The sequence below is a fragment of the Theropithecus gelada genome, chromosome 1 (genome assembly GCF_003255815.1).
Source record: "Theropithecus gelada isolate Dixy chromosome 1, Tgel_1.0, whole genome shotgun sequence".
Taxonomy (NCBI): domain Eukaryota; kingdom Metazoa; phylum Chordata; class Mammalia; order Primates; family Cercopithecidae; genus Theropithecus; species Theropithecus gelada.
The window spans coordinates 154378630-154403457 of record NC_037668.1 but is presented as its reverse complement, the minus strand read 5'-3'; the positions used below and the strand labels follow the sequence as shown (position 1 = coordinate 154403457).

The 24828-nt window shown below is 41.4% G+C and overlaps 1 protein-coding gene across 6 annotated transcripts in view; it reads left to right on the top strand.

Moving 5' to 3' along the window:
• The first annotated feature begins 5639 nt into the window (after nucleotides 1–5639).
• RCOR3 (REST corepressor 3) overlaps nucleotides 5640–24828 on the top strand; it is a 58764-nt gene continuing 39575 nt past the window's right edge. For 3 of the 6 annotated variants that reach the window (XM_025400611.1, XM_025400628.1, XM_025400620.1), the window contains exons 1-6: nucleotides 5640–6086; nucleotides 6468–6524; nucleotides 17337–17414; nucleotides 19987–20039; nucleotides 22336–22497; nucleotides 24490–24614. In XM_025400611.1, coding sequence (XP_025256396.1) covers nucleotides 5921–6086; nucleotides 6468–6524; nucleotides 17337–17414; nucleotides 19987–20039; nucleotides 22336–22497; nucleotides 24490–24614 — 641 coding nt within the window. In that variant the 5' untranslated portion in view covers nucleotides 5640–5920. Of the gene's footprint in view, nucleotides 6090–6467; nucleotides 6525–13567; nucleotides 13664–17336; nucleotides 17415–17624; nucleotides 17971–19986; nucleotides 20040–22335; nucleotides 22498–24489; nucleotides 24615–24828 lie in introns of all 6 variants that reach the window. The other 3 variants (XM_025400638.1, XM_025400595.1, XM_025400604.1) reach the window with 3 other exon arrangements.

The window sequence follows — 24828 nt, the reverse complement described above, 5'->3', positions numbered from 1 at the left end:
GCAATTTAATACACACACACACACACATACACTCTCACACCCTCCTGGTATTCTAGTAGAGATTACTCTAGATCTACTAAATCAATTTGGTTAGAAGAATATCTTTAGAATATCTAGTCTTCCAGGCCAGACACGGTGGCTCACGCCTGTAATCCCAGCACTTCGGGAGGCCAAAGCGGGCGGATCACAAGGTCAGGAGTTCGAAACCAGCCTGACCAACATGGTGAAACCCCATCTCTAGGCCGGGTATGGTGGCACACGCCTGTAATCCCAGCACTTTGGGAGGCAGAGGCAGGCTTGAGATCAGGAGTTCGACACCAGCCTGGCCAACAAGGTGAAACCCCATCTCTACTAAAAATACAAAAATTAGCCGGGCATGATGGCAGGCACCTGTAATCCCAGCTACTTGGGAGGCTGAGGCAGGAGAATCACTTGAACCCGGAGGTGGAGGTTGCAGTGAGCCAAGATTGTGTCACTGCACTCCAGCCTCGGTGACAGAGCAATACTCTGTCATCCCCCCCCAAAAAAAAGAAAAAAAAAGATACCCCATCTCTCCCATCTCTACTAAAAATACAAAAATTAGTCGGGCGTGGTGGCACATGACTGTAATCCCAGCTACTCAGGAGGCTGAGGCAGGAGAATCACTTGAACCTGGGAGGCACAGGTTGCAGTGAGCTGAGATCATGCCTTTGCACTCCAGCCTGGGTGACAGAGCAAGACTCGGTGTCAAAAAAAAAAAAAAAGAATATCTAGTCTTCCAATCCATGAGTATAGCCATTCATTTGGGTCTTCTGTAATTTTTCCCAATAACATAATTTTCAGTATAGAGTTCTTACACATCTTTCATAAGATTTATTCCTAGCCGGGCGCGGTGGCTCATGCCTGTAATCCCAGCACTTTGGGAGGCCGAGGCGGGCGGATCACGAGGTCGGGAGATCGAGACCATCCTGGCTAACACGGTGAAACCCCGTCTCTACTAAAAATACAAAAAAAAAAATTAGCCAGGCGCGGTGGCAGGCACCTGTAGTCCCAGCTACTCAGGAGCCTGAGGCAGGAGAACGGCGTGAACCCAGGAAGCTGAGTTTGCAGTTAGCCGAGATCGCACCACTGCACTCCAGCCTGGGCGATAGAGCAAGACTCTGTCTCAAAAAAAAAAAAGAAAGATTTATTCCTAATAGTAGTGGGCTGAATCCTATCCCCAAAGAAATCAGGTGTTAATCCTTGGAACCTATAACTGTTACCTTATTTGAAAAAAGGGTCTTTGCAGATGTGATTAGGGTAAGGATCTTGAGACAAGGAGATGATCTTGGATTATCCAGGTGGGCCCTAAATGTCATCACATTGTCCTTATATAAGAGAGGTAGAGGCTGGAGTGATGTGGCTTCAACCCAAGAAATGTCAGCAGACATCAGAAACTGGAAAAAGCAAGGAACAGATTCTTACTCAGAGCCTCTGGATGGAGCACATCTCTGTTGACACCTTGACTTCAGACTTCTGGCCTCCAGAACTGATAGCATACGTTCTTTCTGGTTTTGTTTTTGTTTTTTGAGACGGAGTCTTGCTCTGTCACCCAGGCTGGAGTGCAGCGGTGCTATCTCAGCTCATTGCAACTTCTGCCTCCCGGGTTCAAAGGATTCTCCTGCCTCAGCCTCCTGAGTAGCTGGGACTACAGGCACGTGCCACCACGCCTAGCTAATTTTTGTATTTTCAATAGAGACGGGGTTTTACCATGTTGGCCAGGATGGTCTCAATCTCCTGACCTCGTGATCCGCCCGCCTCAGCCTCCCAAAGTGTTGGGATTACAGATGTGAGCCACCACGCCTGGCCATAAGTTTGTTTTAAACCACAGAGTTTGTGGTAATTTGTTACAATGGCCATAGGAAACTCAAACACTAGGTATTTGAAATTGTTGATGCATTTGTATATCAATTTTTAAAAAATTCTTTGTTTTTTTTTTGTGACGGAGTCTTACTCTGTTTCCCAGGCTGGAGTGCAGTGGCGTGATCTCGGCTCACTGTGAACTCCGACTCCCAGGTTCAAGCGATTCTCCTGCCTCAGCTTCCCCAGTAACTGGGATTACAGGCGTGCACCACCATGCCTGGCTAATGTTATTTATTTATTTAGAGATGCAGTTTCACTCTTGTTGCCCAGGCTGGAATGCATTAGCGTGATCTCCGCTCACTGCAACCTCTGCCTCTCAGGTTCAAGCGATTCTCCTGCCTCAGCCTCCTGAGTAGCTAGGATTACAGGCACCCACCACCATGCCTGGCTAATTTTTGTATTTTTAGTAGAGACAGGGTTTTATCATGTAGGCCAGGCTGGTCTCAAACTTCTGACCTCAGGTGATACGCCTGCCTCAGCCTCCAAAACTGGTGGGATTACAGGCATGAGCCACTGTGCCTGGCTAAAAACTCATTTTCTAATTCTTTAATGCTAGCACATAAAAATACAATTGATTTTTATAGCTAACTGTATCCAGCAACTTGCTTAAAATCACTTAATACTAAGTGTGTAGATTACTGTAATTTTATGTATAAAATGATAGACTATCATGCTTTCTCTAGATAACAGGTTTATGTATTTCTTTTCAATCCTTACACATTTTCCCTTGCCTTTATGCATTGCTGGGATCTGTAGTACAATACTGAAGTACATCCTATCTTTTGACTTTGTAACTACGAGAAAGTATTCTGTTCCAAATTTAAAATATGCAACTAGTAAAACTTTTAAAAACACAGTAAAACACCAGCCAACAAAATCAACAACAGCTTTCTAGTTAAATCCAAAGGTCTTTTCTTAAGCCCTTCTCATGATTCTGCATCAGTGGACACTGCTTATTAACCCATTCTTTTTTGTTTTTTTAATTTTTTTGAGACAGTCTCGCTGTCGCCAGGCTGGAGTGCAGTGGCATGATCTTGGCTCACTGCAATCTCCGCCTCCTGGGTTCAAGCGAGTATCCTGCCTCAGCCTTCTGAGTAGATGGGATTACAGGAGCCCGCCACCACATCCAGCTAATTATTGTATTTTTAGTAGAGATGGGGTTTCACCATGTTGGCCAGGGTGGTCTTGATCTCCTGACCTCATGATCTGCCTACCTCGGCCTCCCATAGTGCCAGGATTACAGGCGTGAGCCACCGCGCCCGGCCTGTTAAGGCATTCTAAAGCATTCTTCTTCCCTATCCAGCTTCTGCTTTTCCTCTTCTAACCCGTTACAGACAGGCATTTCCAAGATTTCGCCTTAGACCTTTTGTCTTTGTATATTAGTCCTTGTTAGCTATTGGGAAACATTTTAAGGCCCATTATTATTCAGAACCAGGCCAGCTTCAGGTGCTTTCCTTTTCTTCAGGAACAAAACAGAAACCTACTATACTTTCCTTTTTAGGAAATGCCGCCGGGCGCTGTGGCTCACGCCTGTAATCCCAGCACTTTGGGAGGCTGAGGCGGGCGGATCACCTGAGGTTGGGGAGTTCGCGACCAGCCTGACCAACATGGTGAAAACCCGTCTCTACTAAAAATACAAAACTAGCTGGGCGTGGTGGCACATGCCTGTCATCCCAGCTACTCGGGTGCCTGAGGCAGGAGAATCGTTTGAACCCGGAAGGCAGAGGTTGTGCCGAGCCGAGATCGTGCCATTGCACTCCAGCCTGGGGAACAAGAGTGAAACTCCGTCTCAAAAATAATAATAATAATAACAATAATAATAAAAAATAGGTTTAAAAAAATGCCATACTTTCCCCTGGCCCAGGTTCTGTTCCCAACCGTGGAATGCAGTCTCCTCTGCGTCTGCCCTTTTGTGCTGTGCTCGAGGGGGAATCTTCTCACTTTACTGGTTTTACTAATAAGCAGAAGTTACAAAGGCCCCCAAATCTTTCCAATGTTTTGGTTCCTGATCTATATGCAGATTCCTTTTTGCAGGAAAGTGCATGGGGCGCCACAACGGTGGGTGTTAGAAAGCTGGCTGGCTCAGAGGCCTCAGTGTGAGTAGCATTTGACAGGGTCTAGCTTTTGTGTTACAGGACCAAAGAAGCTGAATCATGTTCATTAGAAGCTGCTGCATAAAAACCAATATACCAGTGTATTAATTTGCAATGAAAAATACGACCGTCAAGGAAAACGGCTATTCATTTCATTTGGCCAGGGCGTTCTCTCCTTGTAGGAAAACTATACGGGAATTAAAATAATATTCAGAATTGTATTTATTGAGAAAAGGATCAGAATAAAAGGTCCAGTTTTATGATTCAAATATTTAATGGAATCACATTAAGCTTTAATAGAGAGATGAGACTATCTCTACTACTAGAACCAGATAGTTTTGTATACACACACTTCACTTTAGAAATATTCACTTCCCAGGGTTTTCTTGGCTCAATTCCTGAGTTAGATATATTATTTCTTTCAGTAAGGTTTGCTCTGGCCAGAGACGTTCATTTCTGGTTTGATCCACTCTGGATTGACCCATAATATAATTATTACAAGACAATCTTTATTTTCAAGAATTTGGAGAGTATCTGTTGAACCCCAATACCGCTCAGCATACACCTGCATACTAGACGCTGGCAGTTAAATCCTCACTTATTTCTACTTATTCGTGAGGGGGGAAAAAAGGAATGAGAAAAAAAGGAAAAGAAAATCATAAACAGCCCCCAATGCCAGGCAGCCTGGCACGCAGCACACGCCCTCAAATCTGGTGAAGGAATAAACGCAGTTTCCTACTCCTTTCGCCGAATGCAATTCAGAAAAGCATTACAGAGCACATCTCCTTCCAGGCTGGAAACGCTGCCAGAACGCAGCTCTAGCTTCGCCTCCGCTGGGGGACTCCGCCCTCTCCCCCAGCGCTCCAAGAGGAGATCGCAGGTCCGCGAGAAATGAAAACGTGTCTACTGGACCAGGTCTCCTGTTCATCTTATTTCCCCATCACTCACAGCACTCACTCCCCAGCTATTAAAACATCAAAGAAAAGAAAGAAAGAAAGAAATGTGGGAAGAATAAGACAGTAGGGTTAGGATGAGGGAGAAGGGCTTCAGCAAAACACAGTTGCATCGCTCAGCCCCGGAAACTCATCCCGTCATCCCCACACTCTCTCTAGGGAATTGGGCCCCACTTCAGAGATCCAGAAACAAAAATTGTAGCGTGGAGATCGTTAGAGCCGAGTCTACTTCTTTCGCCGGTTGGGCCTCAGAGCCCCAAAGCCGCCCAGCTAGACTGCGCGACTGCACGGCGGACCAGCGCGCGCCCCCATCTCGAGGCTTCCGGTGGACACCGGGAAACTCAGCGGACTGCCCGTCCAGACATCTGAGGTCGGCCGCACTCCGAACCGTGCCTACAGCCGGGTCCGCAGAGGGGGGCCGCTCCCCGCAGTCGCCCGGTCGGGTCGCGCCCGTCCTTTCTCAGAATGACCGCGTTCCTTCCGCCCAGAGAGGGCAAAGAGTCCCGCTCCCTCGTGTGCACCTCCCGCCCGCGCTCCGGAGCGCCCCCTAGGAAGAAAGCCCGCGCGGCAGCCACGCCTCGGTGGCGATTTTATTAGCACTCCGTTGGGGTGGCCCGGCTGCCGGCGAGCGGGGTTTCCCCGCCCCTCCCCCCTTCCCCTCCCCCCAGGCGGCCGGAACCTCCCTGCGGGGCGGAGTGATACCGGCGGCGGCGTAGAGCGCGGCGCGGCCTAGGGGCGCCCGGGACTGCGCGGGGCGGGCGGCGGCGGAGGGAGGAGGGGAGAGAGGCGGGGCCGGGGCGGGTTGTTGTGAGGCGACTGCGCTACTGCCGGAGCGGGGCGGTTATGGCGGCTCCATATTAACAGCCTCCTCCTCCTCCGCCGCCGCCGTCTCCTCCTCCTCCTCCTTTCCCTCCCGCCAGCTCTCTAAGCCATCTCCCCCTTCACCCTGACGCCTACCTCTTCCCCTCACCTTTCCCCCTCCCCTGTTCTACCATGCCTGGCATGATGGAGAAAGGGCCCGAGTTACTGGGGAAGAACCGATCGGCCAACGGCAGCGCCAAGAGCCCGGCAGGCGGCGGCGGCAGCGGCGCCTCGTCCACCAACGGCGGGCTGCACTACTCGGAGCCCGAGAGCGGCTGCAGCAGCGACGACGAGCACGGTGGTAGCCTCGAACTCCTCCCCGCCAGCCCGCCTGCCCCCCTCCCTCTTCCCCTCCCCCAGCCCCCTCCCCTCGCCGCTCTCCCGCCCTCCCTCCCCTCAGAGCCCGGGCGCTGCGGTAGCCTCGAACTCCCGGTGCAGTGCAGCAGCACCCCCGCGACCCCCGTCCCTCCGCCCTCGACCAATCCTCCGCCCTTGCCCCCCCCCTCCCCGCCCCCATCCACTGCCATCTCCTGGAGTGCCCCGAGTTAATATCTTCCCATCCACCCGCCGCTTCTTTCCTCCATCTAGCGATTTTTATTTTTTATTAAGTGTCTCTTCCTTTTTCTTTCTTTTCTTCTTTTTTATTTTTTTTATATATTTTTTTGGCATTGCTTTGCAGATGTTGGGATGAGAGTCGGAGCCGAATACCAAGCTCGGATCCCTGAATTTGATCCAGGTAGATACATTTGCTTAAAGCAAAATCTTATCTTCCCTTTCCTGGGCTTGGTTTGGGGTGGACGGGCTAGGGGTCCGGGCATGGGGCCGGGAGGGGATGTGGGCTTGGGCTGGGCAGGCATCCGTGGCGGGGAGGCTGTCAGGCTTGGCCGGGCTGTGACACTGGGAGTGTGGGCAGATGTGTGCACTGCAAGGTTAACATGGTTCCCTTCGGAGGCCACTTGCCCGCTGGTGGCATCGCCTTCCTGACCCTTGAGCTGGAGCGGGGTCGGGGTGAGCAGAGGGAGACGGCCCCTGGCGGAGTCCAGGGTCCGAGGCCGCGGGCTGGAGGAGCAGGCGTGCAGACTGTGTGGACGAACCGTGCAAATGTCAATTGCCGCCTCGCTTGCCTCGGCACCGGGGCGGGCGGCGGAGGCCAGGGCGGCTGTCACCGGCTGGGGAAGCCAAGGGCGAGCCCTGCCGACCCGCGCGCAGCGGGGATTGTCTCTTTTCTTTCTTTTTGGCTAGGTGGTGTAGCTTTGGTCGCGGCAGCTCTGCGGAGTGCGGGAGCCGCGGAGAGAAAGGGGTGGGGGAAGGGGGTGGGGAGACGCCAGCGGCAGGCACACCTCGCTCGCCAGCCAGCCCTGGGAAGTTAGACCACAGGACAGTGGCTGCAGCTGCCAAGGAGACATTTTCTCCCCGAGCAGCCAGGTTCCAGCGTCCTCTGCCAACCCAGCTTGCGGGCTCCCTGTCTACTTTTCTCCAAACAGGCTCCCCGGCGGTCACGAGATTTCAGCTTGTGCGGGGATTGGGCGAGAGTTCCGCATATGGAGGCGCCCTTGCTGGAGCCTCTCGGAGTGGAGCGCGTTTCCTTCTCCCCACCCTGCCCGAGACCCTTCTCAGTTCAGGCTTTGGACAGACTTTCAGAGGGGCCCACCTTTTTATTTCCCTCCTTACAGTTCGTCAATTTTTTTGCCCAGTGCCCGTTCATAATATTGCGTTTGTATCAGACCTTCGATTTCTATGTTAGATATTAAAGAGTTTCCTTGTATTTTCCTGGGGAGAAACAGAATGTTTAATTATTAGAATACAGAGGTGTATTTTTTGTCCCTCCTCTACCTGTTAGGAAATGCAAAATGATATTTACCAACCATTTGGATTTCAGATAGCAGCTCCTCCTCCTGTCCCAAGTGAGGAGGATAAAAAGTAATGAGTGTTAAAATGATTGTCAGGACAGTTTCATTTTTAATAGGTGAAAACAGTGATGCAAGAGTGTTCACTAGATTTGGGTTGCCTTCTAAATGACTGGCTGGGAATACATTTTATTTAAAGACTATCAGTGTATATACTGATGGGCTTCAAGTAATTTTAAATGTTTTATGAAGCTAATTTTCTTTATTGATGTTGCTAGTAGGTGAATGGCACTTTCACACCACTCTGCTCCCTCTGGGTTTACTTGACATTTGGAAGGAGCACACTTTGGCTTTAAGAGACTGAATTCAGGCCGGGTGCCGTGGCTCATGCCTGTAATCCCAGCACTTTGGGAGGCTGAGGCGGGCAGATCACCATGTCAGGAGATCGAGACCATCCTGGCTAACACAGTGAAACCCCGTCTCTACTGAAAACACAAAAAACTGGCCGAGCGTGGTGGCACGCACCTGTAATCCCAGCTATTCGGGAGGCTGAGGCAGGAGAATCGCTTGAATCTGGGAGGCTGAGGTTGCAGTGAGCCGAGATCACGCCACTGCATTCCAGCCTGGGCGACAGAGTGAGACTCCATCTCAAAAAAAAAAAAAATCTGAATTCCTAACTCCCAACTCTTCTTTTTGTGGTCTGAGCAAGCCACACACACTATCCCTGCACCTCAGTATTCCTGGCTAGAAAAACTTTTTTGTTTTTTTGAGATGAAGTCTCGCTCTGTCTCTCAGGCTGGAGTGCAGTGGCGCGATCTCGGCTCACTGCAACCTCCACCTCCCAGGTTCAAGTGATTCTCCTGCCTCAGCCTCCTGAGTAGCTGGGACTACAGGCACCCGTCACCATGCCCAGCTAATTTTTATATTTTTAGTAGAGATGGGGTTTCGCCATCTTAGCCAGGCTGATCTTGAACTCCTGACCTCGTGATCTGCCTGCCTCAACCTCCCAAAGTGCTGGGATTACAGGTGTGAACCACCCACCGCGCCCAGCCTATAAAAACTATTTAATGGAATTCTTACCAGGATTAAATGATGGGCATATGGCAGGTAATTCTATAAAGATTAAAATGTGTAATTATGAAGAATTATTCTGGATGTATTCACACCTTTCTGATTTGGAGCTTTCATTGGGAGTCTCCACCTCAGTAGCTACAATTATTTCTTAAGTTAATATATCTATCTTTTTGCCCCAATGGGTAGATTTCTGAGTCAATATTTATTTCATAGACAACTATATACAGTTTTATTAGGAGTCTTGTGCTTAAGAGCCAGACTTAATGCTGGAACAAACTTGTACATGCCATAGCATTACATTGGAAAGCATTGATCTAATAGTTGGAAAGCATCTTTTTTGTTTCAGGATAAACTGAACACTGGAACAAATTTCCAAATTTTGAGAATAATCACTTAGAATAATATTAATGTGGTTTTACGTGACCATTGTTAACCAACTTAATCCACAATAATATTTTGCTTATTTTGAACCCGAATAGAATATTTGAGGAGAAAAAAAATCACTGAAATGTTTTTAAAGTCATTAAAGTCATATTTTCAATTTATTTACTCAGACTAATTTAATTTTATTATTAGAATAAGGCTAGACATCACTTTCTTTAACTTCACTTACTCATTTTCTGCTTAAGAGTCTTCTCCAGAAGCATACCGAACCCAAGGACAGAATTAAAACTGACTACCATTTAAACTTACGAGGGCTTTTCTTACCTGTTAAAGGCTAATCTTATCAATCAAACGTAGATTATCAGTTATTGGGCATTTTTTACAGGGAAATACTGGGCCTCTGCCATTCAACATTATACTGCTGATCTATGTTATTATATATGTTGTGCTGTTGTGTTTTTCACATCAATATAATTAGGTGGGAATATAAACACATTACCTTGGGAAAAATAATAGACGAAAAGTTTTTTTTTGACAGAGTCTTGCTCTGTCACTCAGGCTGGAGTGCAGTGGTGCGATCTTGGCTCACTGCAACCTCCACCTCCTGGGTTCAAGCAATTCTCCTGCCTCAGCCTCCCGAGTAACTGGAACTACAGGCACGTGCTACCGTGCCCGGCTAATTTTTTTTTTTTTTTGTATTTTTGTAGAGAAAAGGTTTCACCATGTTGGCCGGGCTAGTCTTGAACTCCCAAAGTGTTGGGATTACAGGCTTGAGCCACTGCACCCTGCCAAAAAGATATTTATTAGTTATGGAAATTGAGACATGGTTAGCTCCTCTCTCTTCTCTTTCTCATTATCTTTGTCTCCTAAACCACTCAATCCATCTTTATGGAGATTGTTGACGCATAGTTCTAGAAGTCATTTGAAAGAAAAATTCCTTGGGTGCTGAGTTTGTAAAATCTGCTGTGATCAGAATGTAGAAAAATTAAGAGGATTTTTTATGTAGGCTAATTTTATTGGAAAAGGTGATAGTGATGATGATAAAAATTAAGCAGGTAAAGAATGAATTGGCCAGGGGCTATCGCTCATGGGTATAATCCCAGCATTTTGGGAGGCTGAGGTGAGAGGATCGCTTGAGCCCAGGAGTTTGAGACCAGCCTGGGCAATATAGTGGGACCCCGTCACTACAGAAAATTCAAAAATTAGCCAAGTGTTGTGGCATACCACATCTGTACTTCCAGCTACTCAGAAGACTGAGGTGGGAGATCACTGGAGTCCAGGAAGTTGAGGCTGCAGTAAGCTGTGATGGTGCCACTGTGCTATACCCTGGGTGACAGAATGAGACTCGGTCTCAAAAAAAAAAAAAAAAAAAAATTTATTAAAGTGATTATTTTAGGAAATATGAGAAGAATTGAGATTTATACTGGAATTACTGAAGTTAAGAGATTAGGAACAGTTTACCTTAATTATGAAACCATTGCTAATAATGTCTTTACTAACTATATTTCTGATTATTTTCTTTCCATTGTTCACTAGATCTTCCCAACTTTTATTTAGTGCCTACTAACTATACTTACCTCATGAGAACAGTTTTTGTGTGTAGAGCCTAATTTCTTATCATATGCCTTTAATCTAATATGGCATAATAGCCTTGGATGAACCACCTGACTTCTCTAGGCCTTAGTTTTCTCGTTTGTAAAAGGATGATGATGTTAAGAATATCACAAGATTAAGCGAAAAATACTGTATATAAAGCAGTGGTTTTCAAAATATTTTACTTACATATCCATGAAATAATTTTGAAAAAAGGTTTACATATTTTTAGTCAACATCTATTACTTCTCACTGAGTTTAAATAGTTGAAAAATATAATCTGTAGTGTATTGAAAATATTAATACTTTGATAATGAAGTCTTTATATCTTTATTTTAAATGTATCCAATTAAATATAAATACTACAGTGATGTAATAGCACTATTTTGTAAAATATGTAGACAAGCTTCTAACATTCTGAAAGTTTACATTGTTCCTTTTCGTCTTTGAAGTCATTTCCATGCATTTTCTCCACAGAATTTTATCTTATATAATTTTTTTGTGTGTGTGCTTTTAAGTGCTTTATTGGGCCAGCGCAGTGGCTCATGCTTGTAATCCCAGCACTTCGGGAGGCCAAGGCAGGTGGATCCCTTGAGGTCAGGAGTTCAAGACCAGCCTGGCCAACATGGCGAAACCCCATCTCTACTAAAAATACAAAAAATTAGCTGGGTATGGTGGTGGGCACCTGTAATCCCAGCTACTTGAGAGGCTGAGGCAGAATTGCTTGAACCCGGGAGGTGGAGGTTGGAGTGAGCCGAGATTGCACCATTGCACTCCAGCCTAGGCGACAGTGAGATTCTGTCTCAAATGAATAAATAAAGTAAAATAAAATAAAGTGCTTTATTGATCACCTGTGAGTAAGGTTCTGAGTGTTACATCTCTTCTGGCTTGAGTTATTACAATTAATGCATAATTGATTAAAACTCTAGTAGTTATGGTGCCTTGAGTAATGGAGTGTTTTCCTGACACCCTGTTTGAAACCCTGGAGGGTTTAACATTTTGGGTCATGTACTCTTGTAAGATTTGGAATGCATGAGAGATGGTGCCCTTTTATTTTTTTTTAAGTGAGAGACGGGCATTTGTGAAGAGAGATGATGGAAGTAGAATGAGTCTAACCTCTTATCATTTGACCACTTGTGAGTTTTCAGGCAGATTGTCTTAGGAAAGAGAACATAGGGAAGTTAAAGTTCTGAAAATTGATTCTCTTGAAACTTATTTGTGCTCATGTGCCCCGGGAAAGTCTTTGTTTACCCAAGTTTGAAGTTGGTATATATTAAGTATATAATTTAGAATCTAGTATATAAGTAGTAAAATGTTACAATATATTTAGTACATTTTAATATTCTCAGTATTTAAGTTCTTTATATAGTATATTTGTTCCATGATCTTCTTCAAAGTCCTTATTTTTAATGTCCTAAAGGAAATCTAAAAAGTAATAGATTTTTATTTTTATTGATGTGGAAATCCTAGTTTATTGAATTATATTTTCCCTTCCTAGTTGTTGGTTTTTCTCCAGCAGTCTTATAAATGTAAGACTCCAGTTAAAAGATCTAATAATTTCAAAGTGATTAATCTTTAAATGTTTTATCTAAAACTGAAGACAATTGATTGTTCAACAATTTTATTTTCAGAACTGATATGCTACTGTAGTCTTTTAAAATTATGGTAGCTTGCTATCTAGGTTTTGGTTTGCTTTTTAATCTATTCAGAAGATAAGGTACTTTAAGTCATGGTTGTTTTGTTGGTGAGTCAGGTTTGAGTCTCAGTACTGTTTCTAAATATCAGATAGTTTTGAGGTATAATCTTAAATATTGTTACAGATAAAAAAATAAACATGGGGTTAATGTCTATTTAATGTTTTAGTTCATTCTGACTTTTACAATGAAAAAGGTAAAACTTACTGGATGCAAAGCATCCCAAGAGGTAGATAAATTATTTTTAATAGTACATGTTACTTTCTCCTATTTTATAGGAAAGGAATCACGTCCGAATTGTGAGAAAAACATAAAGGTCATTACAGCTATTCAATTTCATTTTCAAGAGGTTGGCGAGAGAGGACATCAGCCATTTTTGAGATATATTCCCTTGAGGTTTTATTCATTTGTAGTTGATTCGGTGAGAAGAAGCCTTTTTAGGATAAAGAAGGAAGGAACTTAAGAAAGAACTGTCTTCAATAAGCGTATACTAGTAATAATAATAATTAAATCATAGATAATGCTTACCATATGCCACGTACTTATATTCATTTAATTTTTGAGCAACTCTGTCAGATAGGTACTCTCATCATCCATATTTTTAGAGATAAGGAAAACTGAGGCACAGACAGATTAAATAGATTTATCCAAGGTGACACAGCTACCAAGTAGCAGAGCTGGTATTCAGATTCTGGGAGTTGGGCTCTATAGTTCATACTCTTAACCATTGCACTAAAATATCCCTCATTTCCTGTATCAGTCATCTCTTGGGCCTAGTTGGCACATATATAATTGAAAATAGTAGAGTCCAGTTCAGAGTTAGGGAAGGAAAATTGTGAAATGCTTAATTAGGCATTCTCTGCTATCAGACAGGATTGCCCTATGTATGCCTCTCCTGTATCCTCTACCCGCTCACCCATATTGGAAGAGCTGTTAGTTCCCACAGCTTGGATACCGGTTTCTGTCAGATTGAACCCTTAATTACAATGCTAAGAATTTTTTTGGAAACTTACTTATTTATTGAGACAGGGTCTTGCTCTGTTGCCCAGGCTGGAGTGCAGTAGTGTGGTCATGACTCACTGCAGCCTCGAACTCCTGGGCTCAAGCGATCCTCCCACCTCAGCCTCTTGAGTAACTGGAACTACAAGTGCACGCGACCACATCCAGCTAATTTTTTGTAGTTTTAGTAGAGACAGGGTCTCACTGTGTTTCCCAGACTGGCCTCAAACTCCTGGGCTCAAGCCATCCATCCTCCTTGGCCTCCCAAAGTACTGAGATTATAGGTAAGAGCCACTGCACCCAGCCTGTAGCTGTTATTTTTTTATGGGGAAAAATTTAAAAAATAGTTTTAATACCTGTTTGAGAAGGGCCATTTAATGAAGATATTTTAATTCAGACTTTCTGTAAGGCAAGAATGAGATGCAAGGAAATTATGTTTAAATATTTAGTGTGATATGCCATTAAGACTTGAGACTTAATGGAAAACTTTCTTTGTTGCATTTCATGTTCTGTTAAGTAGGATTTAAATGATCTTATTGTCATGATTCCATTGTGCAAAATCAGTTCCATATTAAAGGATTGAAGTTTAGGATATTCACTTTGTATAACGTTAGATTTTATGAATTAAGTAAAGGCTTCTGACCTACTTAAATAGGGTTTTTGTTTTATTACCATTGAGTGGGTTGACTATTTTGTGTTTGTATTTTTGTTTACAGGATGAAAACTTAAATATGTATCTTAATATTGAAGTTTTAAAAAGATATCTCAAAGTTTCTTTTTTTTTTTTTTCCCGAGGTGGAGTTTTGCTTTTGTTGCCCAGGCTGGAGTGCAATAGAGCAATCTCGGCTCACCGCAACCTCTGCCTCCCGGGTTCAAGTGATCATCCTGCCTCAGCCTCTCAAGTAGCTGGGATTACAGGCATGCACCAACCACACCCGGCTAATTTTTGTATTTTTAGTAGAGATGGGATTGCTCCATGTTGGTCAGGCTGGTCTTGAACTTCCGACCTCAAGTGATCCGCCCACCTAAGCCTCCCAAAGTGCTGGGATTACAGGCTTGAGCCACAGGGCTTGGTCAGTTTATTTGCATTGAATATAAATTTCACATAATGAACTGTAATTTGGCATTTTCCTAAATTCTCAGCTCATGCTTTTGTGTCCTCTTTTATTAAAGATATGACAAAATACAAAAGGCTTTCGAATACTTTGGTAGTGTTTCTTCTTTCAGTTCTCTTCTTAATTTTCCTTATAACATACATAGAATTTTAAGATAAATTTATATTTTATGGCAACGTATGATTTTTTAACTAAAATTTATTGATCAATAATGATATATGATGCTTGTCTAAAAATAAAAATATTGAATGGTACTATATTATTGCCTGATAGATAACTTCTCTAAGATAGAGATTACAGTAGTAGTTCTCCTACCACTAGAAATGAATGTTCTTCATTCCAAGTATCTTATAACTTTATAAAGGATTACAGTTTAACCTCGGAATTATTTTAATATTTTATGTGAGTAATTTTAGAATTCTGGCTATTAGTGGTAATTATCAGTACCACATAAAAGTCATTGATGAGCCGGGTGCAGTGGCTCACGTCTGTCATCCCAGCACTTTGGGAGGCCGAGGTGGGTGGATCACCTGAGGTTGGGAGTTCGAGACCAGCCTGACCAACATGGAGAAACCTTGTCTCTACTAAAAATACAAAGTTAGCCAAGCATGATGGCGCGTTCCTGTAATCCCAGGACTTTGGCAGGCCAAGGCAGGCGGATCACGAGGTCAGGAGTTGAAGACCAGCCTGGCCAACATGGTGAAACCCCGTCTCTACTAAAATACAAAAATTAGCTGGGCGTGGTGGTGCATGCCTGTAATCCCAGTTACTCGGGAGTCTGAGGCAGGAGAATCGCTTGAACTTGGGAGGCAGAGGTTGCAGTGAGCCTAGATCGTGCTATTGAACAGCCTGGGCAACAAGAGTGAAACTTCATCTCAAAAAAAAAAAAAAAAAAAGTAGCAGCAATGCTTCATTTGTTGATAGTTTTAATGAATTAAATGCAACTAAGAATTAGGTAGACCAGAAGAATAACACTGAATGATTAAAATAATAGATAGAGTCTACAGGCATGTAACTTAGCTCTGGCATAGCTGTCTCAGCCCTTCATGCTGTTGATTCTTAATTTATATGAAGGTTTAATAGGGCTTGATTTTTCTGACTTTCTAGGCTATAAAATATTATAAATTAGAGGCTGGGTGTGGTGGCATGCAGCTGTGATCCCAACTACTTGGAAGGCTGAGGCAGTAGGATTGCTTGAGGCCAGTAGTTCGAGACCAGCCTAGGCAACGTAGCCAGACTTCACATCTTTAAAAAGAAAGAAATTAGAAAATGTTACTGTTCTTCCAAGTCAGAAGTAGAAGTAGACTTTGAGATTATATTAAGAAGAAATTGCATTAACTTTTTTACCTTGACTTTTTTTTTTTTTTTTTTTTTTTTTGAGATGGAGCCTGGCTCTGATACCCAGGCTAGAGTGCAGCTGTGTGATCTCGGCTCACTGCAACCTCTGCCTCCCAGGTTCAAGTGATCCTCCTGCCTCAGCCTCCCAAGTAGCTGGGATTACAGGCGTGTGCCACCACACCTGGCTAATTTTCTCATTTTTAGTAGAGACGGGGTTTCGCCACGTTGGCCAGGCTGGTCTTGAACTCCTGACCTCTGATGATCTGCCTGCCTTAGCCTCCCAAAGTGCTGGGATTACAGGCGTGAGCCACTGCACCCAGCCTTTTTTATTTTTATTTTTCTTGACTTTTCTTCTAATATAGAGCACAAACTTTTAGAAATATAAAATGTCATAAATGAACTTAAGTTTAAAAGTGAATAGCTGGCAGACCCTTAGCAAGAAATAAAATTAAATAAAAAGCAGACATAAGTGTTTAAAAATTACAGCACTCTTGACCCATTTAGATATGGGGCAAAACAGTACCTGAGGCATTCTTTCTCGTTTAAAAGTCTTGAGTTTTGGCCGGGCGCGGTGGCTCAAGCCTGTAATCCCAGCACTTTGGGAGGCCGAGACGGGCGGATCACGAGGTCAGGAGATCGAGACCATCCTGGCTAACACGGTGAAACCCCGTCTCTACTAAAAAATACAAGAAAATTAGCCGGGCGAGGTGGCGGGCGCCTGTAGTCCCAGCTACTCGGGAGGCTGAGGCAGGAGAATGGCGTGAACCCATGGGGGCGGAGCTTGCAGTGAGCCGAGATCGCGCCACTGCACTCCAGCCTGGGGCACAGTGCAAGACTCCGTCTCAAAAAAAAAAAAAAAAAAAAAAAGTCTTGAGTTTTTAAAGATGATCTCTAAGTAATGTATGGAAGTTTATATCAGATTTATTACCTTCTGTCAAGTAGAGATATGTAATGTACTGAAGAAAGTCTTTTTTACTTTAAAAGGGATAAACCAGCATTTGTAAAATTTCCTTAATTTTTATAAACAAGCTATTTACTATATGTAATGTAAATCTATTTTCCTTTTGTTTTCCTGTATTTTCTTTCCTTGTCCTCCTTTGCAGATACTGTACTAAAACTGAAATAAAGCTTACTTTTTTTTTTTTTGAGATGGAGTCTCGCTCTGTCATCCAGGCTGGAGTGCAGTGGCACATCTTGGCTCACTGCAAGCTCCGCCTCCCGGAATCACACTATTCTCTTGCCTCAGCCTCCCAGGTAGCTGGAACTACAGGCGCCCGCCACCATGCCTGGCTAATTTTTCGTTTTCATATTTTTAGTAGAGACGGGGTTTCACTGTGTTAGCCAAGATGGTCTCGATCTGACCTCATGATCTGCCCACCTCGCCCGCCCAAAGTACTGGGATTACAGGGATGAGCCACCGTGTCCGGCCAGCTTACTTTGTTTATACTTATTTTCAGTGTAAATAAAATCCATCATATTCAAAGTAATTATTTTTTTCCCCCAGGTGCTACAAAGTACACAGATAAAGACAATGGAGGGATGCTTGTATGGTCTCCATATCACAGTATCCCAGATGCCAAATGTAAGTTTTCTGAAATTGAATGTTAATGTCAGCAGGAGTTTATCATCCAATTCAAAATGTGACTTATATTTGTTTTTGGGTCTTTTAGATTCTCATAAAACAGTTTTGTCTTTGTTTTTATTATTCTTATTTTTTTTTTAATGGAGGTTGTTATATTAGAATGTTTTTCCTTTTGGAAGATAGTGGGTTGATCATTCCAATTTGTGTCAGGCCCATGAAGAATGAAAAACCTAGGATCTGATGGCATTGCTGCTTAAATCCTCAAGCAGGGGAGGGAGTTACTATGTAGACATCTGCCCAGGCTTTTCCTCAGTATTTGGAGCGGTAAAGACATGCCTTCAAACTTCAAAGAGCCCACTATCATTACCATTTTAAAGAGGAAAGGGGAAAGAACTGACTTCAGCAGCCATCAGGTCATCTTTGTGCTCTCCATTTCTGGACGGAGACCTTCTGGATCATTGACCATGCACTTCTTGAATCATGGTGTGGCTTTAGACTTCAATGTGATGTAGCGGACCTGATCCTTTGCGGCACATCAGATATAGGAAACGTGCAGGTAACAACACTAAGATCCCCACCCCTCCATTCAGTTATCATTTAGTTTGTTAAATAACAACAAGAACAACAACGACACTGAACAGTTAATTCTAGCAGCTGTAAGATAAGCTTGTCTTTTTAGAATATTTACTAACATCTTAAAGGTGTCTGATTTATTTAGTCCTATGAAAATTAATGATATCCTATCGTGTATAGTAAGTCAAATCATGCTTATTGATGCAATAAGAGAGCTAAAAATTGAAAACCGAGTATGTTTCTGCTTAACTGATAAATCTTTCTATTTAAGAGCTGTAAAACACCAGCCAAAGGTCTAGCTGGTAGTCTAGAAATGGTGTGCCCTTGAAGCATTCCTAACAGAAAACATGAAATTATTCATCTGGCCTGGGACTGTTTAATGAGAACCTGAAAGAGACTATTAGTTTCCCAGGTTCAATCCTCATTACAGACAAAGGTTTTCATTCACAAACTGAGCATCAGGGTATCCTTGAATTTTACTGGCTTAGTTCTGTTTTATACAATGGTTCATTTCTTAGCAAAGTGGAAACAAAATTCAGCCACAGAGTCCTGGTAGTGTAGTGTTCATGTGGAATATTTAAGTGAAGGTCTAGCGCGATGGTTTTCAGCCCTGGAAGTGCATTGGAATCACTTGGGGAATTTTTTTTTTTTTTAAGTACTTATATCTAGTCTCTTTCTCAGACCAATTAAGTCAGAGGCTTCAAGGGTGGATCCTGGATGTCTTACTTTTTAAAAGCTCCCACACTGATTGTAATGCATAGCCAGGGTTGGAAACCACAAGTCAATTGGTGTTGTTCAGCATATATTTAGACCTGTCATGTATTTAAGTGCTTTGGGCTGTAAACAAAATGTAATATTTGGGTTTTCTACACAAAAAGCTTACCCTTTGTGGGGAGATTTGATAGCATACATTTAAACATTTTATTATAATAGCATTATTGTTATAAGAGCATATTCATGTATTAGACTGTACTGACTAATAATCACAGCAAATACTTATAAAATTCTTAAAATGGACCAGGTGCTGTTCTGGGCATTTTCCATTTATTAACTATTTAATCACAGGAGGAAGGTAGTGTTTTTAACAGCTATTTAGAGTGAGGAAACTAAGGTACAAAAAGGTCAAAAGTTACTTGGCCAAAGTCAAAAAAACAGCAGTAAGCTGATAATCAAACCTAGGTAGACTAGCTGTTCCGGAATCAGGATTCTTAAACACTGCTTCTCAAAAATACTTCCAAAAAGTTAATTTATACATACACACACATATAAAAATTAATTAGAATCAAGGAAGAGCGATTTTATGGAGTTCACATAAAACTGAGTTCTGGTGAATGTGTTGGACTTCTCAGCAATGAGGCCTTGAAATAATAGCCAGTTTATCATCATTGAAACTGCTTATCTAAATAATTCTGTTGGCTTAATTACATATGGAAGATAAATGAAAGTGGAATACTCAAACATGCTTTGTATTACAAGCAGGAAGAGCTGAAGAAAATTTAGGAGTACTGAAGCATACTTAAATGTGTCATTGTTATGTATAACTGGCAGAACTATAAGCTATCCTTTATACATCAATCAAAAATGGAATGGTAAAGGCTTTGGATCAACTCTAAATATGTGAAAGGGTCTTAAACGGCTAACTCTCTTCAAATAAAGACTATTAGAAAAGAAATTATCTTAATATTTTATACAATAATTAGATCTATTGGCTACCCACAGATTGGTCTTTTTCTGCATACAAAAATATAGTAATGTCATTGAATTTAGTAAGTATAACGTGTAGTTGTAGAGATAAGTTATACTAAATAAAATTTTAAACCAGGTGAGCATCTGATCTTGCTATTACAAGTCTCTTTGTAACATTTCATGGGAGGTATCTTTGGCTATTTTTTTACCCTGGAATATAAATTGTTTTGCTTTGCTATGTTAAGAACAAAAGTAGACCTAGGTAAATTAATTAAATGAGAATAATTAATTATATACCATTATTTCATTGCAGTGGATGAATACATTGCAATTGCAAAGGAGAAGCATGGCTACAATGTGGAACAGGTATGTAGAGAAACACTTCAATAGTAAGGCTTGTCTCAATATTTACCAAATCCAGAGAATCTCATCATAGTTTCTGTCCTAACAAAGTGCATAATCTTGACCAGCTATTTTATAGATACCACAAAAGTCCTAGCAAACAGTGACCTTTCAATATTAAGGAGTTTGCTTTTATAAACATTATTCATCTCAAGGGCTTAAATATTTTTCTATCAGTATATCTGTTTCTTATTCTACTTTGAGTTCTGAAAATTTCTGGAAGCCTTCAGTATTCCTCTGGCAATGCTTTCCAAAATGAAAAGTTAAGGTTTTGGTGTATTTTGGAGTCAGCGTACACAGAACTTTAAAACAATTCTTTTCTTTATAAAAATTTTTTTTTTTTTTGAGACGGAGTCTTGCTCTGCCGCCCAGGCTGGAGTACAGTGGCCGGATCTCAGCTCACTGCAAGCTCCGCCTCCCGGGTTCCCGCCATTCTCCTGCCTCAGCCTCCCGAGTAGCTGGGACTACAGGCGCCTGCCACCTCGCCCGGCTAGTTTTTTGTATTTTTAGTAGAGACGGGGTTTCACCGTGTTAGCCAGGATGGTCTCGATCTCCTGACCTCGTGATCCGCCCATCTCGGCCTCCCAAAGTGCTGGGATTACAGGCTTGAGCCACCGCGCCCGGCTATTTATAAAAAATTTTATTAATGATAGAGGTAATTCTCTTTTGACTTTTTGTTCTATAGGATCTAAAAGTTACACTTTACATTTAAGGGAATATTTAAGACTTTTAAATTTTGAATGAAATTACAAAAGGCTGTTTTTGTTAGATAACTTTAAAAGGATATATCTATATATGATATATCTGTCTGTATGTAGAGTTAAGTCTCTTCAAATAAAAATTATAACAAAATCAAGAAATTATCTTAATATTTTGTACTATAATTCGATCTAATGGCTACCCACAGATTGGTCTTTTTCTGCATACAAAATATAGTAATGTCATTGAATTTAGTAAGTATAACATACATAGTCATGGAGATAAGTTATATTAAATAGACTATAATGTATTTATATAATGTATATTATGTAATATACTGTGTTATATATAATATACTATATATAGAGAGACAAATATATGGTACATTATCCTTAGTAATAAGGGAATGGAAAATATGGAAAAATGAAATGAAAGAGATCTTAAATCTCAAATAAGTATTTCAACCTTTATCAGAATTTATAGTAAAATAGGTAGATTTGTTTTAAGATAAGTAAGAAAGGTAAATTATCTGTAACCTGGGTTATCAAGAGCTAACTTTATAGTCCAATTACATGGTAAAGGAATATTTTTGTGAAATTGAGATGTTTATTTTATCTATATCTACCTAAATGTAATTAACTTTTGTGTGAATTTTGAAGCCTTTGATTGCCTATTTTGTTTTTAAGCCTTGCCTTTCTGTTTAATATTTGAGAAAGTTAATCCTTTAAAATAGGACTATCCATATGTTCGTTTTCCTGTGTATTTTAAAGGACTGTTATCAGAGTACAGAAATTAACAAACTCAGTATTTAAAAAGTGGCTATATCTCTTAGAAAATAAAAGTTTGTGCCCTAAACGATGCTTAATACCTTATAATAAAGAGAAAGGCCTACTACTTAAAATAGAAGGGGAATTTATGGAATTTTTGGAAGTTGTCCATTTCAGTCTTTGTTTTGATTTGGTAATTAAGTCATTGAAATTATTTATATGCCTAATAATTCTGTTTATATGTTCTGATAATAAATAACTTAAATGTGGTTAAAAAATTGTTAAAGTTGCAGTGGAGGTACTTTTACTTCTTGGACATGGTTAGCCTGTGATACACTTGTAAAAGATTAAAACTTAAATATCTCCCTACTAAGCCCCAAATGAGCATTTCTGGCTTTGTGGCATCTGATCATTTCATTCAAGTATGGATTTACTGGAAAATTTCCTTTTAGCATATTTTTTCCTACATATTGACAAATTTTAAAATGTGGGTTAAACTCTTGGTGTGAACCTACAAATCTGCTTTGTAGTCACTCTCCTCAGCTCACTGTTTTTCCTAGATTCTGCAGCAAATATGGTATGTAAGAACATTCACTGTTCTGAGGCCCTGATTTAAAAGAAATAAATAAATGAGGTCTGCTACCTGGGCACCCCTGATTTAAAGTCCCAAACTGTGAGTCTATCTTCAGTTGAAGTCATAGGCTTAAGATTTTGATCTAATTTGTGTTTAACTTTCTTAAGTGTGATGGAACATAAGTCCATTAAAACCAAAGGGGAATGATTTCTCTTCAAAGGCACTTGGCATGTTGTTCTGGCATAAACATAACATTGAGAAGTCCCTTGCTGATCTCCCTAATTTCACTCCCTTTCCGGATGAGTGGACAGTGGAAGATAAAGTCCTATTTGAACAAGCCTTTAGTTTTCATGGAAAGAGCTTTCACAGGATTCAGCAAATGGTATGGTAATTTTAATCTTACTGTGGTTCATATGTGAATGATATCTTAAGCTACTATTGAACACGTCCTAATTATTAAATACAAAAACATTCTTCAATTTAATTTTAAAAACTATTTGGAAACAGGTATATTTGTATACAATCCTATTTTCTGCAACCACTCTTACATGACAGTTATGTGCTATTGCATTACAGTAAATTAGCTTTTATTTTGACTTACATAACATGTAATAATACACATGTAATAGAGTTATTTCGTATGTTGTTTCAGGAAAAAAAAAATTTCAACTTTATTTTTAAATGTTTCACTCTTTGACACGAGGATTTTTTCCAACTTATATATTTGTGGATATGAAAGTCCCATTTTAAAAAGTCCTTATTAGGCTGGGCGCGGTGGCTCATGACCGTAATCCAGCACTTTTGGAGGCTGAGGCAGGCGGATCATGAGGTCAGGAGATCGAGACCATCCTGGCTAACACGGTGAAACCCTGTCTCTACTAAAAATACAAAAAATTAAGGCCGGGCGCGGTGGCTCAAGCCTGTAATCCCAGCACTTTGGGAGGCCGAGACGGGTGGATCACGAGGTCAGGAGATCGAGACCATCCTGGCTAACACAGTGAAACCCCGTCTCTACTAAAAATACAAAAAACTAGCCGGGCGAGGTGGCGGGCGCCTGTTGTCCCAGCTACTCGGGAGGCTGAGGCAGGAGAATGGCGTAAACCCGGGAGGCGGAGCTTGCAGTGAGCTGAGATCCGGCCACTGCACTCCAGCCTGGGCGACAGAGCGAGACTCCGTCTAAAAAAAAAAAAAAAAATTAGCCGGGTGTGGTGGCACGCGCCTGTCGCCCAGCTATTTGGGAGGCTGAGGCAGAAGAATAGCTTGAACCCGGGAAGCAGAGGTTGCAGTGAACGGAGATCACACCACTGCATTCCAGCCTGGGTAACAGAGCGAGACTCTGTCTCAAAAAACAAAAAACAAATTATTTCAATATTGTCCAGATGGTGCTGCTGCTTTTTTCTTTCTTTCTTTCTTTTTTTTTTTTTTTTTGTGTGTGGAGAGAAACTGCTCTGTATTTCTAGTTCCTACATTTTTAGTATTGTGTCAAAATAATGTAAATCTGAGAAGTTCCTGCATTAAACTATTTTAACCTCAGTAGATGAAAATTAGATAATGTTTGCAAATATATCTAGGTGTCTTCCATAATGAAAGAGAACATTTTTGGTGGGGAAGTTGCATCCTTGTTTTCGCTATGACAGATCAGTCAGTGCATGATCATCAGTCATTTTAATACTCAGACTTCATTTGATGGCCAAAGCCTGTTTGCATTATTTACCATTTTAAGACTGGATTTAAAACAAAGTTATTCAAAAAAATGTATTGTTAAGAATTGAATAGCTTTTCTTTAAAACATCTTGCTAAATGAAAGAAGCAAGACACAAAGGTCACATATTGTATGATTCCCTTTATGTAAAATGTCCAGAATAGGCAAATCCATAGAGAGAGAAGGCAGATTAGTGGTTGCCAGGGACTGGTGGAGGGGTAGAATAGGGAATGATTGCTAATGGGTACAGGATTTCTTTTTGAGATTATGAAAATGTTCTGGAATTAGATAGAGATGGTGATTGTACAAGTTAGTGAATTTGCCAAAACCACTAATATGTACACTTGAAATAGTGAATTTTATTTCATGTGAATTATATATATTGAATACTAACATGACTGCGCTGGGAACTTCTGGGGACATTCTCACCAAATTAGTTTGTGACCTCTTCCCCTCCTCTTACAGAACAAATAGGAATATTCATTCAGAAATGTCAGTGACATTGATATGGGATACTGACTGTAGTAGTACTTTTTAGCTCTATAATTCATAAAGGTACCCATGAAATATTTTTTAATTATGCCTTTACTAAATAGTAAAGAATATCATCAAAATTATTATTCATTTTGTTTATGAATTAAACTTGCTGATATTAACATGATTTTTTTTAAGCTTCCAGATAAGACAATTGCAAGCCTTGTAAAATATTACTATTCTTGGAAAAAAACTCGCTCTAGGACAAGTTTGATGGATCGCCAGGCTCGTAAACTAGCTAATAGACATAATCAGGGTGACAGGTAGGTTGGTTACCTTCATATAGTTACATTGTTAGGGACACTGCATTGGGTTGCTTACATTTCCTAAGGCAGAAAATTTATCACAACACATTGTAAATATTCCTTATTCTTACGTTTATGTTTCTACTCTGACAAGAAGAGCCAAGTGGCTAGAAGTTTTAATATTAAGACCTCTTTCACCTCTTTTAATTTTAATCACAAATGCTTCCTTTTA